Source organism: Triplophysa rosa, linkage group LG19 (genome assembly GCF_024868665.1).
Source record: "Triplophysa rosa linkage group LG19, Trosa_1v2, whole genome shotgun sequence".
Lineage (NCBI taxonomy): Eukaryota > Metazoa > Chordata > Actinopteri > Cypriniformes > Nemacheilidae > Triplophysa > Triplophysa rosa.
In genome coordinates this window covers 10,362,208-10,379,881 of record NC_079908.1, presented here as the reverse complement: position 1 = coordinate 10,379,881, position 17,674 = coordinate 10,362,208, and the positions used below count along the sequence as shown (strand labels likewise).

The 17,674-nt window shown below is 42.7% G+C and overlaps 1 protein-coding gene across 17 annotated transcripts in view; it reads right to left on the bottom strand.

Annotated features, from left to right (window-relative positions):
* Positions 1 to 17,674, bottom strand: part of nrxn2a (neurexin 2a) — a 316,441-nt gene that overhangs the window by 198,036 nt on the left and 100,731 nt on the right. For 14 of the 17 annotated variants that reach the window (XM_057359543.1, XM_057359542.1, XM_057359546.1 and 11 more), the window contains 3 exons: positions 7,535 to 7,836; positions 5,837 to 5,881; positions 1,800 to 1,961 (listed from right to left, as the gene is read on the bottom strand). In XM_057359543.1, coding sequence (XP_057215526.1) covers positions 1,800 to 1,961; positions 5,837 to 5,881; positions 7,535 to 7,836 — 509 coding nt within the window. The remainder of the gene's footprint in view (positions 1 to 1,799; positions 1,962 to 5,836; positions 5,882 to 7,534; positions 7,837 to 17,674) is intronic. The other 3 variants (XM_057359544.1, XM_057359535.1, XM_057359532.1) reach the window with 2 other exon arrangements.

Genomic DNA, 17,674 nt, shown 5'->3' with positions numbered 1-17,674 from the left:
TGCTGCATTCGGAGGATTAAGTCTAAGGTAGGAAGGCATCGAGGCATGTCCGAATCCACTGTTTTCTTCACTTCCTGTATCTGATCGATTCTCAAGGCAGCACTGATTTATCCTTCCCCGCCTTTCACACCCCACGATCCTGTACGTATGCGAGAAAGGAGATTGGTCGAAAAGGGGCAAGCTCCAAAACTCAAAACGGCACCCAAAACAGCATCTTGTTCATTTTTGTGTAACAGTTTTACTTTAGTGTTCTACAACTTTTGACTGCATTTGTACCAAGAAATTAGTATTGCAGTTTTTAAATATTTGCTTTTTTAGCGCCAACATGCTAACTACATATCAAATGTAATTTTAAAACAATGCGTGTTAACTTTGTGCACAAACGCTACTTGAGAAGAGCCTTGGCAGGTGATGCAACGTTGATTCCATTGGCTAATTAACTTAACAGGTATTCTATTCAGTGCCTGATTCAAAAAATGATAGAAAAAAGTTTTATGACACATTTCGTTTATTTAATCATTGAATATGTTAATAATTCTCTTATCACATATTACTTTACATGGCATCAGTTAACATTTGGTAAACATGCTAACAGCGTTACCTAGCTGTATGTTGTTAGCCAACTAGCAACAGCTACTACAGTATAGCTTATTAGGGCAAGGGCTGTCAAGCATTATCGTGGGCGAAAACATACAGTATAGCGTTATCATCATGATATCTACTGAAATCTATAAAAAAGAAATAAATGATTCTATCATTCAAATTCATCTTGAATTTTGTTTATTTTGTGTACTGGCCAGTGAATCACACTCAAAATAAGAGAGTTTGTCATCATTGTGGCTCTTAAGGCAAAACCTTAAACAAGTTTGTACAATATTATTACAGTATATGTGTGGAATTAACACAATATTGATAATCCTTGTTTTTAATATCACAATTATTGTCAATACTGATATACTGTGACACCACTATTTGGGTCCATGGGAGTTGAAAAATCGAAAATCCTGTCGTCATTTACTCACCCTCAGGTTGGTCCAAACCTGTATTAATGTCTTTGTTCTGCCAAACACAAAGGAAGATATTTGTAAGAATGTCAGTAACCAAACAGATCTCATCCCCCATTTACTGCCATAGTACTATGGCAGTAAATGGGGGATGAGTTTTTGGTTCTTTCAAATACCTTCCTTTGTGTTCAGCAGAACAAAGAAATGTACACAGGTTTGGACCAACCTGAGGGTGAGTAAATGACGACAGGATTTTCATTTTTGGGTGAACTATCCCTTTAAAATGAGCTATTTGTTCTAATGCAATCCGAATAAAAAAGCATTTCAACAATGTAGATGTGTATCTGTTTCTATCCGAGTGGTGAGATCGGAGCGCTCAAGCTTCTAGCGAAGATCGGACCACTGATAGTAACTGTACGGTTGAGCAGGTAGAGACGAGTGGTGATTAATAGAGTCCAGGGTCAACGAGACAGAGATGGAGAGTCTGGGACAGTTGGATGGGGATCCATAGAGGAAATCAATTTTTAATTTGGCTGTCAGGATAGTAAAGCTGAAACTTCAACGGTAAAGACATGACATAAATTATGGGACGCGCTCGGAGGGGTGCGAACGGACGAGAAAGAGAAGAAAGCGAGAGGACAGATAAAGAAGAGGTAAAAGAGGACAGACGCTTACGAGCAACAAAGAACATCAATAAAGTTCTCGGGAAACTTTCGGGCCGTCTTTGAGGCGGACGGCAAAAGGAAAGCGAAAGGAAAGAACAAACCGTTCCTGACGGATGTGGGCCGCACTTACATCTTTGAGGCAGCCCATGAAGTTGTTGCTCACGGGGGAGCCGGGCAGATCCGCCGTGTTTGGACTGCCTCCCACGTAGAAGAAATCATCAGATCCCAGCATGGTGTAGTCCTCTTGAGTGTAGCCTGTGGTGGTCAGCAGCCCGTCCACTGATATCGTTACCTGCATGTATAAAAGCCAATGAAGGTAGAGTAGAAAAAAGAAAAGAGAGAGCGTGGGAAATCTTTTGATTAAGCAACAAATCTTTTGATTAAGCCGTCTTTTACGGCTTCCTCTAAAAGAAACCCAAGCCTAAACCTGTTGTGTTTCACGAGGGGGGTCCTCTGGTTCTGTATGCATACGTTAGCGAAGGGCAACCCATTTTTATGTCTGCTATTGCTGCTGTCTGAATGGGAGAATGCTCTGTCGTGTGTGCTTGTCGTGTGTTGGAGAGGAGAAACGGGAAGGTGAGGTGTGGTCTTCGGGAACTGACAGGACTTGCTATATGTTGAGTGGGTTAGCAAGTGATGTTAAGGGTGACTGTGCAGTATTAGTATAAAAAGGGGGGATTCAGACACAAAAATGGTTGTTAGTATAACATAGGTTGCATTTAACTGTTAGTGATCAGTTCTGATAAGTTACTTGGGTAAACTGCACACATTTCTTAAAAGTGATGTCTTGAACAGAAATACTTAGTGGCGTAAAGCTTTTAGTTTGGTTAATACACAAGCCATGCATGATATTCGAGACGACGTGGGCAACAATTGCAGGATGTAACGTGGGAGCCGGCAACATGTCATGACGCCAGCGCTCTCAATTTAATTCAGCCAATACTCTCTGTGCCAAAACGACACATTTGGAAAAATAAAGGCAGGAAACGCTGGCAGACATCCAAAACAGGTGCTTTTCTTATAGTCATAATAAGTACTCTGCTTGAGGTGTTTCCATGCCGACAGACAGAGAGGATTCATATTCCGTCTCTAATACTGTCGAATATTGCGTGAACATTATTGTTACTGTGGGCAAGTAGGCAAATCTTGAAGGAACGCTGCATATTTGCTGTAAATTGTAGATGGCTCACATTGTCCTGAATTGAAACCCATTACGTGTCCCAACCTTTAGAAGAGAGATAGAGCAGAGAAAGCGAGAGGTGGAAAGGAAATTGAAACAAAAATATCGATGTACTGCACCGCAAACAACAACAGGGATAGTTACTCGCTCATGCGCTGAAAGCAAATTGTGCAGGGGCATAATGGTGTGGAAGCTGCGTACCCATATAATAAAAACAGGCACGTGTACAGTGATACGCAAAAAAAAAGGTTTTGGCAAAAGAAAATGGCACACGTTATCAACAGCTTAAAGAAATAAATGACAAGAATCAACACGCAACAAACAAAAAACGCAGGTGTGCCGCTTTGTCACGGGAAGAGAAGGGTTAAGACAGGTCAGTCAGTATTCTGTACTCCAGACGGAGGGTTAATCACAGCTAGGTGGCAGCGGGTATGAGGCGGCAATCATTTTGATCCGATTCTGTCATTTTCCTTTCGTATAAACAGCGAGTGTTTGTGCTCAAGCAGAACACCTCCATTCGTCTGCCCAAGGTCATCCCTTTCATTTGAAATTGTGAGGAAGTTTGAAATTACAAAGAGCATACGACGGCACGCTAGCTGCACGAACAACGGTTTCTTTTAGCATTTAAAACACACAAACATCTAAAAACAATTTCCTTTGCAGTCACACGTTTTTATTGCCATGGAAAACATATCTAATGTTCTACGAACGCGAGCCCTCGTAACCCTTCTCTCCTGTGGCTCTACAAACACAATGCTGGGGAACATTTTCTAAAGCAAAAAAGCAGAATTATTAAATGCTACGTCATACAGCACGCTGTAATCTTTGTATGAATTTCTGCAACATAATAAAAGCAAACATCAAAGAGCAGAGAATAAGAGCAAACCGAGCAAGTGGACAGAAACGCTGCTTTGGTCAAACATTTGTTTTGATTGTTTTATGTCTCTGGGAATTTATAGTTATAAATTACTCTGTGCCCTTTCACTTTGATTGACACTGGCTAGATCCACATGCATAGGTTTCTTTGCCATTTTTTTGATACTTGGCATGCACGAATGTGATTAACTGTGTTACAATCCTATAGACAGTTATATTATATTACAGTTAGTAACAAAGTCCATGTATTTTATGGATTCTATGCATTTTTCTAGAATTTTAAATGGTTTTCATCATATTTTTTTCTAATTTCTATTCTATTTTTCTTTTTTAATCTCTACTGCATTGTAGAGATTATAGATCTATAGATCTGCTTTGCAACAATGCAAAACAGTGAAGTGCTATAGAAAAAAATTGCTTGTACAGTACTGTAGATCAGGGGTCGGGAACCTTTTTTAACCAAAGAGCCATTTTTTGGTTAATTTATTTTTGCAAAAGAGCCATTGCAAAAACTATAACATCTTTCAATGTCTTCAATACTAATAACTTGATTTATGTCCACAGACCACAGTCTCACTTATGGTCCCTGTGGGGATCAATTGTTCTTTGCCTTCGATAAGAGAACATGTCCACAGACAAGGCAAAAACAGTGAAACAAACGCAAACATCTGGACCTCTAAAAATATATTTCCATGACTTATAAACAACTTACAGGTTTACATTAGGCCTCCATTCAATTAAACTTCATTATATCTAACATATAACAATTTTAAAAAGTGCACGTTCATAGTACTGATACTCACAAAATAATGCATATGTGTCTTCTGACTTTGCATTGCAATGTTCGACTTCTTGAAATGCTGCATGATCGGCGAATGTGTGACATCAGAGTACCGCGTTTCGTCACTTTGATGTCATACGCTGATCGGTCTGCGCAACCTGCGCAACCTGCGCAACACCTCATAAAAGCGAACATAACTAGCGTCTTGCTAATAGCTTTGTAGTTCGGTTCGTAGGTGGTCAAGACACTTACATACAGCCTCTGTCAACCTTGACAGCTGTATGGACTTCATATGCGAGAAAGACTGCCGACACGGAAATGAGGAACTAAACACAGCGCATCCACACTGACGCGTCACAGTTTGCTTCCATCTGCTTCCATGTGTTTTTAAAACTTTTTACATGTGATTACGTAGCGTGGCAACAAGTTCTGTATCCGCCACAGAGAGTCGTATCTTTCAATAAAAGCATGACGCTCGCTCTTCTAAAAGACCTCGCGCTCTGGGTAAAAAGCACGCAAATTGGGAGCCTGTTGGCTTTCGATATGATGCTGGGCTGCCGGCGGGAGAGGTTACCATAGAAACGTCATTTGCCGTTGATTAGTGTCGTGACGCGGCTTGCGCATAGCACTGCATGCGTGTATTGGCCAGGACAACCTGAAATATTCATATATATTATGATGTTTTTAACGATCAAATGTTGGTGAAGAAGATACCTGGCGAGCCACATGGTGAGAGCCACGTGTGTCTCGCGAGCCATAGGTTCCCGACCACTGCTGTAGATGAACTCACATTTTACGTATTATGGGTTATCCTTGGATTACCTTTATGTATAACCTACATACAGTACTGATATGAATGTAACTTCGTTGGCTAAAACATACTGACTAATGCCTAAATATTTCTATTGTAATTCCCTGGATATGATTCTGCTACCTTGCATCAATACTAACACTAGCATAAACCACTGTACTTTAACCATTACAGTCTGTTGTATCAGCCCAGTGTCAACCATATTTCAAACTCTTACAGAATCTTATAGCATCATTTATGTCCACTGTAGAAATGTACAGCGCAATATAATGAGTTATTGACTATGAAAAGCCATTTACAACTCAAAATGTAAAGGATATGAATGAAGGGAATGATGAATGGTATCCAAAAAAAAAACATACATAAAAAACTGCAAATGGCAAAAAATGAACTTTTGCATGGCACCTTGGGATTGATGCCATTTTTTAAATTGTCTTTTGTCGTTTCTGCACAGTAAAAGCAAAAAGAGATAAAAAGAAAGGGCCAAACCAAACTAGACAATTAGAATGTGATATCTACCATATAATGCAGTTTGTTTACCGTAGGGAGTCCGACCCCTGCGCGCTTCAAAAAAAGAAAAAACAAGGGAGGGAGAGTAAAATTACATACCATAAACTCCACAGAAGCTTGAAAACTATTAAAGATGAATTCACTAGCAACCTGAAGCAAATTTAACCATACCACGGAACGAGTCTTTTGTTTTTAAAGGACTACTGTCTAATTTCTCTTCTCAGGTAGAAAAAAAACTAATATTTTGGACACTGTCAATGGTGAACAGATGACTCACATTTCATGGAGATTTTCATGTTAGTATTGGAGGGGGTAAAGGCAGAAGATAAACAATGACAAATCCACTTCAGTGTTAGTAAAAGAGAGAAACAGAGAGAGAGTTTAACTAACTGTCAAACAAAGATGGTTCAGGGGTGTTGAGGGGGTTCTTGAGGAGGGGGTTGGAGAGCGGCAGCAGCATTACAGTAAAGAATGGGAGCAGCAGCACCGTAGTTATGCACGGTAAATGAATGACATCAAAACAAAAATGTCAACACCGTTATTCGGCTGTTTATGCCTGTGTGGTGTCGCGAGCTCAATGCCGGATCATTTGCGGCGGCGGAAACAAAAATACGGCTCATTCGTTAACAGATGCGAGGTGCGCCCCCGGCTCCTGCTAAAGGTTACGGCAGTCAAACGGAGAAATAATCAGCGCGAGCAGGCGCCGGCGTTCCGCGTCCGTACGACGCGCCCTATCGTGCAATCATTCTCCGGCAATAACGGATTGAAAACAATCACGGTAATGGGAGCAAAAAAATCTGCCTTGACTATGAGTGCTGTTTTTTTAAAGGCTGTGACAAAGAGACCTCTTTTTTCTTAGGTTAAATGATTAATAGTAAACATTGCCCCTCTTCAGAAGATGGAAGGCTCGCTGAATGCAAATGGATTTTTTTTGTTGGCGTAATTGGAGCGTATTCACTGTTGTGGAGTTAATCACTGAGACAAAACCGAGCGGCTCAGCCCGGGCTTGAATGGAGCTGGCAAATCTAAACACTCCTCTTCAACAGGGACTCGCACACACACATCCACGCTGGTTAGTAACAACTGGAAGGTAATTGTCACTGCTGCTCTATGTCTGTGGGAGCCTGTGGCTTAATGGTACTTCAATCCTGTAGTGAAGAAGAGACTTTAGATCCCTCTGAGGGCTCAAAAACAGAAATATTTTGCACTTACTAAATCAGAAGTAAACATATCTTGCTGCTTATGAGTGTAAAGCGTAAATCTATTTTGCTGTTATGCATTACGTTGTCAGATATCTGGAGACTAACATCATTAGGTGTACAAACTCCTAAATAGCGACCTGTTCTCTGGTCCACCTGTGAGACCATCTGATTCCAATTAATTCAGGTCCTCTTGCAGTTTGTCTTTATCCCAAACAATATACTATTGTGTTGGGCTGTTTCGGTTATAAGGGCTAGAAAGAATCACATTGGTTAATTCAATGAAACATAATCTCTAGGTGTGACCGATACTAAAAAGAAAAGATTTAGCAAGATTTAACTGACACAGTATCATTTCTCAGGACATCTAAACAATAGCAATAATTCAAAATTACTTCTGCAAACTATTCATGTATGTGTCTATACTATACAAGTTAACAATAAATGAACTCATAAATAAACAAAAAAGGCCCCATTGGAGCCGGCAATCACCCAAAGGGGACGTTACCTGACGCAGGTTGCGGGACACGCGGACGGCGTGCCATGCGTTGTCATTGAACTTGCCGTCCGACGGCTCCACGAGAGCCTCGAAGGCGCCCGAGCCCAGGTTGATGACCAGGCACACAGCTCCGCTTTTCAGAGACAGATTGACGTAATCGGCCGATTTGCCGGTGTGGAGCAGGAGGCCGTTTCGCTGCAGAGTCCGGAAGGACAGTGTGATCTCATCTGTGCTGCTCTGGATGGGCTTCTGGGACAGGTCGTAGCTGAAGAACTCATTACCCTTGAACGTGGCCACTGACTCCGCTTGGCCTTGTTGAAGAGAGATAGAAAGAAGTCAGGGAAAGGTCGTTAGATACGGGATGGATGTGGACCAGGGGTGTGATCATGACATTTTTATACTGGTACCAAGTGCACATGGATGAAGCTTGTTGCTCGGCATACATTCATAGACTCATAGTGTACTGTTTACTGTTACCTAGTAAGGGCTGGTGCAGTAATCGCAGAACATCAGTGTCTATAGGATATTCGTTGAACGTCACATGACCAAATTGGAAAACAAGTCTTGTTATATCAGCTTACATCCAATCAGCTAACCTGCCTAGTTATTTTCATCGAGGCGTTTTATTCTAGTGTTATATTCTAATGTCAGTTAGAAGAAGAAAAATAAAGAACATTTATATATCAATATACATATATTATGGACATGAATTGTTCATTACAAGACTTCCTTCCTGATATTTTATTGGCTGCTGCTCAATGCTCCCGCCCTTGTGGGTACAGTGCACATACCAGGCGACTATACGGCCACATTCCACAAAACTTTCAAACCTGCTTAGGCTAAATCAAATTTTTATTCCATTAAAAATACAGTATTTGTTCAATTAAATACTGTATATAGTTGAATCTTACTGTGAAAAGATTTTGAACTTAACTGCTTATGTAGCTTCTGTTACACACATATTGATGTCATCTGAAAATAGTATACAGCGAAATACAATATATTTATTATCATCTTACCTTCAACAGAATAGGATAAGCAAAATTTGTGGCAGGCCACATGAAAAATACTATAGTATACTATAATAGCTGTAGTATACTTAATTATTCTGTAGTATTAACTGTAGTAAATTGATAGTGTAGTATACTTGAATATTTACTATTGTCATGTTCAAAAACACTATAGACCACTCCGGAACACATAAACAAAGCTGCTCCAACTCAGTCCAAAAGAACTTTTGGATTTCAGTTCTTAACACCACACAAACTTTTCAACAAAATACAACCAACAGAACATTTATAAATCAAATTACAAATCAAAATGTTAAATAAATATCTTTAAGATTTTATCATATCTGTAAGTTTAAAAAAATGTATATCATCTAAAACAACTAACACCAGAAATGTTTACATCTTGCAAAGTGGTCTATCGTATCTAGAATTTTTACTATACAACTACTATTCTAAATACAGTATACTATGTTTACTATAGTATGAAATATTTTTTATGTGGGACTGGGAGTGTACATTATTTTTACTCCCCATAATAGGTGCTTACCGACCGGATAAGTTGAGGAACAAAGTTCCGAAACAAGTAAAGAGGGCCGTCCTATTCAAACTAAGTTTTCCCTCAGGACATTTCCCCGCTCGCATTCGCACCGGCAAAAGGAACTATTTAGTGACGTAATACAGTCGACGGCAATGTCATTTAAGTACGTCTGTCAAACAACGATAAACAACAGAATGATGGAGGATGCTGTGTTCGGCCAAAGCGTTTGCTTATGTCACGGGCCGTTCCTATCCTGTTGGTTTAGACCCTGCCTCGGAGAAGGAACTAAAGTGTTCCTTCAAAAAGGTTCTCCCAAACTAAAATTCTGGCCGGTTCCTACGGTGCGAACACAACAAAAAGCTGGTACTTCCAGCAAATCGTCCTGGAACTATGAAATCTTTCCTACGGTGCGAAAGCCCCTAATGTTTACTACTTTTTCTGTATTTTTGAAAGGCCTTACCCCTCTGAAGTTTGGGTAGCTCCGGTGTAAAGTATCGAAAGGCAACAAGCTTCAGTCCTGAAGTGCTCTTGAATTAATACCAGTACTTTATACACTGTCTTAAACCCAACCAAGCATGTTAGCATGAAAGTGCAAACAGAAAATGAATGAAATGGGAATGCATATAAAACACACACAAATACATCGTGTTTTACAAGTAAAACAGAATCGGGCAAATCTTGAGCCTTGATGTGATTTTGGCTAATGAGAGGTTTAGAGCCACTGGCTTAAATGAAGCATAAAGGAAGCATAAATTAACACGACAAGACATCTGCAAGCCTGAATCATTGTGCATGTCTCCGACATGATACACGCCGTGAAAACCAAAAACGCACTTCGCCACCCTCCGCTTTCATTTCTGAGCCTGTAGTGCATCTTTCTCCACGTGGACGTGTACCGCAGAGGTGAGTGATGTCACACATGCAAATGAGCTTAATCTCCCCGAGCACCAATAGCATCGGCTAATCGTGAAGGTCATTTGTGTATGTAAAGCTTGCTGTTCTGAAATTAAACTGCGAGCGTGCAATTAAACGGGCTGAAAACCGGCTGTCAGAAATGATCTCGAGTAAAACACGGCCTACGTTTAAATAACAGCTCGATTCGGGAACGCCACCGTAAGATGTAAAGCTTTGATGAACGAAGTAGGAGTTTCAAAATACAGTCATTAAGCAAATAGGAGACTGGAAGGAAGCCTGTCACAATATCTTATCATCATGAATTCTGGGTAATTAAAAAACATCACTTTCATTCGTTTTGCTTCTTTTTCCTTCCCTTACTGTATGTGTGGCCTATATTAGCTGGCCGTTTTTCTGGAAGTTCATTCAGTAAAAGAAAAAATCATTAAGAGAAATAATAAAATAATAAAACAAATCTTAGTAGAAAAATATGACATTTTGATGATAAATGTTTAGGTTGCTAAAATATCTGACTCACAACCTTTGCTCTCCTTTCAATGTCACTGTCGTCTCGCTTACACTACATTAAAGAGATCTCTTCTGCGATTTATCTTTCCCACAGGATGTTTCGCAGCACCAGGACATACAGTAATATTCGTCCTTGAGATCTGCATACATAACCTGTGCAGCTGCTAAAAATAGTATAAAATATTCAATTTCAGGTCCACCCAACAGAGCATAACATTAATTTGAAGACTTGTGATATTTCTTCAAGCAAGAAGGCTCAGACCATCAGTTAGGAAAGAAGCGATTGGGCACGAACCAGCCAACCATACGTCTTCACCATGGAAATGTGGCCTTGCAAAATTACGGAGGCAGAATCTTATCATGGTGCCACTTGGTTCAGTGGAGAATAAACAGCCAGAGCGTGTTCCACAACAACCAGACCTCCCATGTTGCAGGGAAGTCTTTTAGATATGACAGAGGCGAAGCCCCCGCTGAGCTGTGTGTGCTTAGGAGTTTTCTCAATTTTTCCCAGACTACAGTGTGACGCAGACACAATGTGACCCACAAAACACAGGGCTGTGACTAAGTATAAGGTAATGTTTCTAACAATAAACCAATGTGACATGATGGGACTAGACAATATTAGAGGAGCTTTAGACACGTTTAAAAGTGCAGCCTGAAACTCCCTCAGATGTAAGACTGGTGAGAAGATAATGTACTTAAATGTACTTAAACGCTTCTATGCATTTTAAATTGTGACTCCAAAACATTAACAAGCAGAAAAGGTCTGAATAAAGTATTTTTCCATATGCTAACTCTAAAGACTACATTAAATAGAATCATCTTTTTCCCATGCTCTTTGAATGTTTTAGTGCATATTGCTTTCATAAATTTACATGTTTTAGACTGAAATGAAATATTCAACATGTATCCCTACCAGGGTTAACAGTGATAGTTCACCCCAAAATGAAAACTCTTCATTTACTTCAACCTCATGTCATTCCAAACTAGTATGACTTTCTTTCTTCTGCAAAACACAAAAGAAGATATTTTGAAGAATGTTGGTAACCGAACAACCCTGGCCCCCATTGACTTCCTTTGTGTGGACAAAAACCAACTGAGACATTTCTCAAAATATCTTTTTCACAGATCAAAAGGCTCATAGATTTTGAATGATGTGAGGGTGAATAAATGAAGATAGAATTTGTATTTCTGCTCCCTTTAGGTGGATCAGAACTGAGAGAAATCAGACTGTGATATCATAGACAAACTACAATTTTAGTGATTTATTTGATCTTAAAGGGATCATTCACTCAAAAATGAATAAATCACTTTAACTACATGGCCACATCAGCATTGTATCAGAAGTGAAGAACATAAAACATTTTGTAAAAAATATAAAATAGAGATAATTGTTTCTATAAAATACCAAGAACTGATGAATCACAATGATACCAGGATCGTTTATTCAGAAAGTAAACTGGGTCAATTTGGATTTGTTTAGGCAGTTAGAAAGCTAGTAAGAAGATCATTTGTCTTACGCTGGTACTTCACTTGATATTGTAGACAGGGTTATAAAAAAAAGCTCTGCCTAATTATAAGGGGCTAATTATAAGAAGTGCACATTCAAACAGGCGAGTTACAGGCCACAGAATAAAGGCCAATAGACTGTTCTAATATCTGTTGAGTGCTTTGCCACTTTACCACATAAAAAACAAAAATAGTTTGAGGCTACTGTATCTACAGACTGTAGGTTTTAAATGTGGATCATTGATGTATAAGGATTTTCGAAAGGCCAATTAAAATAAATAAAAAATGATCTATTGCATTTTTCAAACATTAAGATTGTGGTGTACACAGAAATGCAGAATGAAATTTTAAATCTTGTGAATTTCGTGTTTTTTCATCAAGATGAATTGGTCGTAGCCTTAAAAAATGTGATGTGACTGATTTAACTTAAAATGAATTAATTTCCCTAATTTTTCTCAGTATTTTAAATGTTTAGAAAGAAAGTATTTCCATTTCTTTGAGTTTTTGTAAGTAATGATCTCATATTTTTGTTCTATAATTTTAGAGATGCCTTCTTAAAGGTGCTGTATATGGCTACAGCTATCGATTCTTTTTCTAATCGAGTATTCTACTGATTTTTCTATCAATTAATCGGGTATTTGGATAATAAGTACTTTTTCTTTATTAAAAAGCAATACTAAATATACAAGAGAAAATAAGACAGGTCTCTTAAAATGAGTAAAACAACTAATTTGTTTCCTTTTTAGAATAATCAAAGTTTTTATTGCTGAAATTGCAAACATTAATATCTGTGAAAACTAAACCCATTTAGTACATTCCATTGCCGTATTAAATTCAAAATGCAATATAATACAAATATATAAATAAGAAACATGAATAAAAATAGAAAGAATAATTTCAAAGGTAAACAACTAACTTCAGCTTATGCATGATGCATTTAGTTTATATAAATTAGTTTTAGTTTTTTCTTACTATTAAATAGTAATATATAGCTTATGACTTTTATTTTGGCAGGTTGTCGGAAGACGCTTATTTTTTAGTATGTCTGTTTCTTCAAACTAAGTAAAATAGCAGTTCATCATTTTAATAAGCTATCACTTATTTATCAGCATGAGAAATACGTGTGAGCGTGTGAACAGACTAAAATGCGTGTGACTCAAGGTGAATGCATGAGACTTGAGAGCCCTGTAACATGAATAGAGTTTAGCGGGCTGTGCGTCAGTAATAACGGTCCATGGGGAAACGCAGTGCTCCGTGTGTACTGTAGTTAAATGGATTAAACGAGGCTTCGAGGCAACAAAATTTGCCTCCTATGATTTTTTGTATTCGAATTACTCGAGTTACTCGAGGAATCGTTTCAGCACTAGCTGTGTATAATTTTTTCGAGGATCTATTGACTGAAATGCAATATAATATACATAACTGTCTTCAGAGGTGTATAAAGACCTTACATAATGAAGCGTTATGATTTTATTACCTTAGAATGAGCTATTTCTATCTACATACAGTACACCGCAGATCAGTACAGTACGCCATGTTGTTTCTTTATTATAACTTCTCTACAGAGCGTGTTTCGTAAATACGTTTTCTTTCGGCAAAGAAAAAAAACGTGACAACATTTTAGTTCTGTGTCAGTTGCAGTAGTGCTTCGAAAGGTAGGGGGGGACGTAAGCCGTTGGTTGCAATTCACAACCTCACCACTAGATGCCGCTACATTTCATACACTGGACCTTCAAATGTAGTTTACAGACTTATTGTCCTGAAAGTCACATTCAACTGATAAAATATTTTAAAATACCATTCACTTAAGCATACTGTCTTTGCGATTCATATTTGAGCCACAGAAATTAAATATTTATTTTTTTGTTTAATACAGTTCATTGTTATTATTGGCCACACCACATGATGAGTGGTCATTCTACGTCATTGACCCACATTCTTCTTGAAAACAGAACAAAAATACAGATGCCCTGTCCTATACAATACAGATAGAATGATATCACTGGCTAGCAAGTAGCAAATCAGGGTTTATGGGTGTAACATACAGAAACTGAAGCTTATTGGCTATTTAAATAATAAGGGACAAACTCTTTAATAGGTTTAGTCCAAGATACCTGCATCAATGAGAAATATGTCAGCACAGGAAAGAAAACGTCTTGGTTACGGATGTAACCTCGGTTCCCTTTCTGTCGGTCTCTCGACGTTGTGTCGAACCGACAGAATGGGGTTTGTCTTGAGAACCTATCATCTTCTGAGTATTTAGAAAAGGCCAATGAAAATTGGCGAGTGAAATTTGCATGCCGGGCTCCTCCCCGGATGTCCGGGTATAAGAGGGAAGCCGGCGTGCTCATTCATTCACCTGTTGGTCTGAGGAGCCTAAAGCATCCTCCCCCGACCGCTGGGGTGGGCGGCCAGTGTTGTGGCATGAGGGACACAACGTCTCGTTCCCTCCATCAGGGAACCGAGGTTACATCCGTAACCAAGACGTTCCCTTTCTGTCGGTCTCTCGACGTTGTGTCGAACCGACAGAATAGGGTTCCTATGGAAAACGCCACAGCACTGAGCCGCGTCACAATCTCTGCGGAGCGACGTTGACTGGCCTGGGCGAGTCAGACGAAGACGCTAACGCGAAATTATGACCGTCCAGTGGAGAGGAAGTGGGACCCAGAGCTTTACACAAAGTTGGGAAGCCCCTGTCACCGGCCATCACGGGCGGAGGCCTAGTTCTCTAAATGGCGAGAAGCCACCCGGCACCGTACAGGCCACTGGGTAAGCATTATTCCCCCCTGGGGGAAAAACGCTGCAGAGGCCACTACCTACCGTAGGGAGGAATTAGTGGAGACACCACATGGTCTCACCATCAGGGGAGAACTCATGGGAGGAATGTGCGGACTGCAGGAGTTAAACGCAAGGTGGGAGTCCACCTGGGGAGGTCATGGGTTGCCAAGGTGGGAACCATTCATGAGGATACATCAGACGGAACAGCCCACGGAGGGGGGGTTACCACGTCTGGAGCACTAGGTCCGGTTAGAGCTATGTGGGAGATAACTCAACTGATCCCCGGCCTAAGGGGGCAGGGCTGCTCTGCCCAGCCTGTCCCCTGGAAGGGTGCTTAGTGATGGATGGAATGCCTGTTCTTTACCCGAGGGGAAAGAAGTGAGGCGGGATCGCCACTGCTTCCCCCGGAGGGGGAAGGGCTTCCGCAGGCGTACGCCCTACCGGCTGCCGGTCCCACACCTTGCCAGGATGTGGGCTGACACCGGTTCCGCGCGTAGGTATTAGAACCTCACGGAGTTGTTGGGCATAGCCCAACCCGCAGCTCTGCAGATGTCTGCCAGAGAGGCGCCCTGAGCCAGTGCCCATGAGGGGTGTGGCATCCACGATCCAGTGCGCCAGCCTCTGTTTGGAGACAGCCCTCCTGCTGACCTCCGAAACAGACAAAGAGCTGCTCAGAGCTTCTGGGCTCTGCGTGAGGTCCAAGTAGAGGCACCGTGCGCGTACTGGACACAACACGGATAGGTTGGGTCTTCCTCCCCGGTAGGGAGCGCCTGCAGGTTCACCACCTGGTCTCTCGGGAGAGTGGTGGGAACCTTGGGCACGTAGCCGGGCGGGGTCTCAAGATAACGTGAGAATCCCGGCGCTGAGTTCTAGGCAATCTGTGGACACGGAGGGTGCTTGTAGATCCCCTACCCTCTTGGAGGTGAGCGCCATGCGGAAAGCCGTCTTTATCAAGACTGAGAAAGAGCGGCAACCCCGAGAGGCTCGAAGGGGGCGCAAGAGGTCGCAAGAGGGTACGGAGCGCGGGTAAGGTGGTCACCCTCTCGTGCCCCTTAGGAACCTAATGACCAGGTCGTGCTGTCCCAGAGGCTACCCAGCACATGGGTCATGATGAGCGGCCGTAGCGGCTACATACATTCCCAGTGTGGAGGGGGAGAGGTTACTCCCCAGTCTTTCTTGAGGACGGGACAGCTCGTACCCGACCGAACAACTCCGCGGGTCTTCTCGCCGAGAAGAGCACCAGGATGAGAAGAGGCGCCACCTATGGGCGTATAGCCGCCCAGTGGCCGAAGCCCTAGCCTAGGATCTCCTCGTCCCGTCCAGACATGGAGACCAGGTTCTGCCTGGTATGCCGTAACGTGCCCCTTCCCCTGGGGAAGCAGTTCGCCAGGGGGAGCGGCCAGGGGGGAGTTGTTGTCAGAGACTTAGCCCCGAGAACCAAGTCCTGGTTAGGCCAAAGGGGGCGTAACTAGTACCACTTGATGCTCCTCTTCCCTGGCCTTGCACAGGACCTGTGCAATGAGGCTCACTGGGGGGAAGCGTACTTCCGCTTGTCCCGCGGCCAGCTGTGCGCAAGGGCATCTGTGCCAAGGGTTGCCTCGGACAGGGAGTACCAAAGCGGACAATGGGTGGAGTCCGGGGAGGCAACAGGACCACCTGTGCCTGGCCGAACCTCTCCCAAATGAGCCAGCTGCGCAGGGATGGAGTCGCCACTCTCCGCGAGGCGTCGACTGATGAGAGAGCGCATCAGCTGTCTGGTTCAGGACGCCTGGGATGTGTGTGGCTCGCAGGGAACTGATCACCTGCTGACTCCAGAGGAGGAGGTGCCGGGTGAGTCATGTTAGCTGCCGTGAGCGAATCCAATGATATACGCCACAGCAGCTGTGCTGTCCGACTGGACCAGCACGTGCTTGCCCTGCACGAGAGGTAGTAGCCTCCTCAATGCAAGTAGCACAACCATCAACTCTAGGCAGTTGAAATGCCAATGCAGGCGGGGGCCTGTCGACCGCCCCGACACTGCTTGCCCGTTGCACACGGCACCCCAACCCCAAGGAGGTCATGGAGACCAGGGGGTTAGGGTGTGTCGGCAGAAAAGCATGTGACCATACGCCTGCTGCCAGTGTGCCACGCTCTCCAAGGAACTTGACTCTGTAGCCAGTGTTGGAGCGGTCGTATGTGCATCGACCCGAGGGGGACCACCCCCACCGAGGATGCCATGTATCCCAGAAGCCTCTGAAATTGTTTCAGGGGGACCGCTGACTGTCTGAAAGCTTCAGGCAGTTCAACACTGATCGGGCGCGCTCTGTAGTCAGTCACACTGCCTCTGGGAGGCCGCATGGGTGCAGGCTTCCTCGTCGCGGGTCTCGCGCCCCCTGCGGGGGGTGAGCGGGGCCGCTCATGAGGACAGAGTCGAGTTCCCTACCGAGAAAGAGGATGCTCTTCACCGGGGAGAGCTTGCTCTTCTCAGTTGACCTGTAGCCCCACGATCTAGGTGGCGGAGCACCAGGTCCCTGTGTGTACACAACAGATCTCGATAGTGCGCCAAACTGAGCCAGTCGTCGAGATAGTTTAGTACCCGCACACCTTGGGAGAGATGATAACTGTTGATAGATGATGTCATTGACTTGCATCCAGGGGAAGGAGGGCGGCTTCCACGACCTTCGTAAAGACTCGTGGAGACAGGGACAGACCGAAGGGGAGGACGAACCGTCGGAACGGCCGATGTCGAGGGAGGATCGAGACATGAAGTACGCGTCCTTCAGGTCGATTGTCATGAACCAGTCCTGACACCTGACGGACGTCAGGATGCGCTTCTGCGTGATCAACCTGAAAGGCAGCTATTGTGTAGGTGCCTGTTCAGAACACACAGACCCAAGATAGGGCGCAACCCCC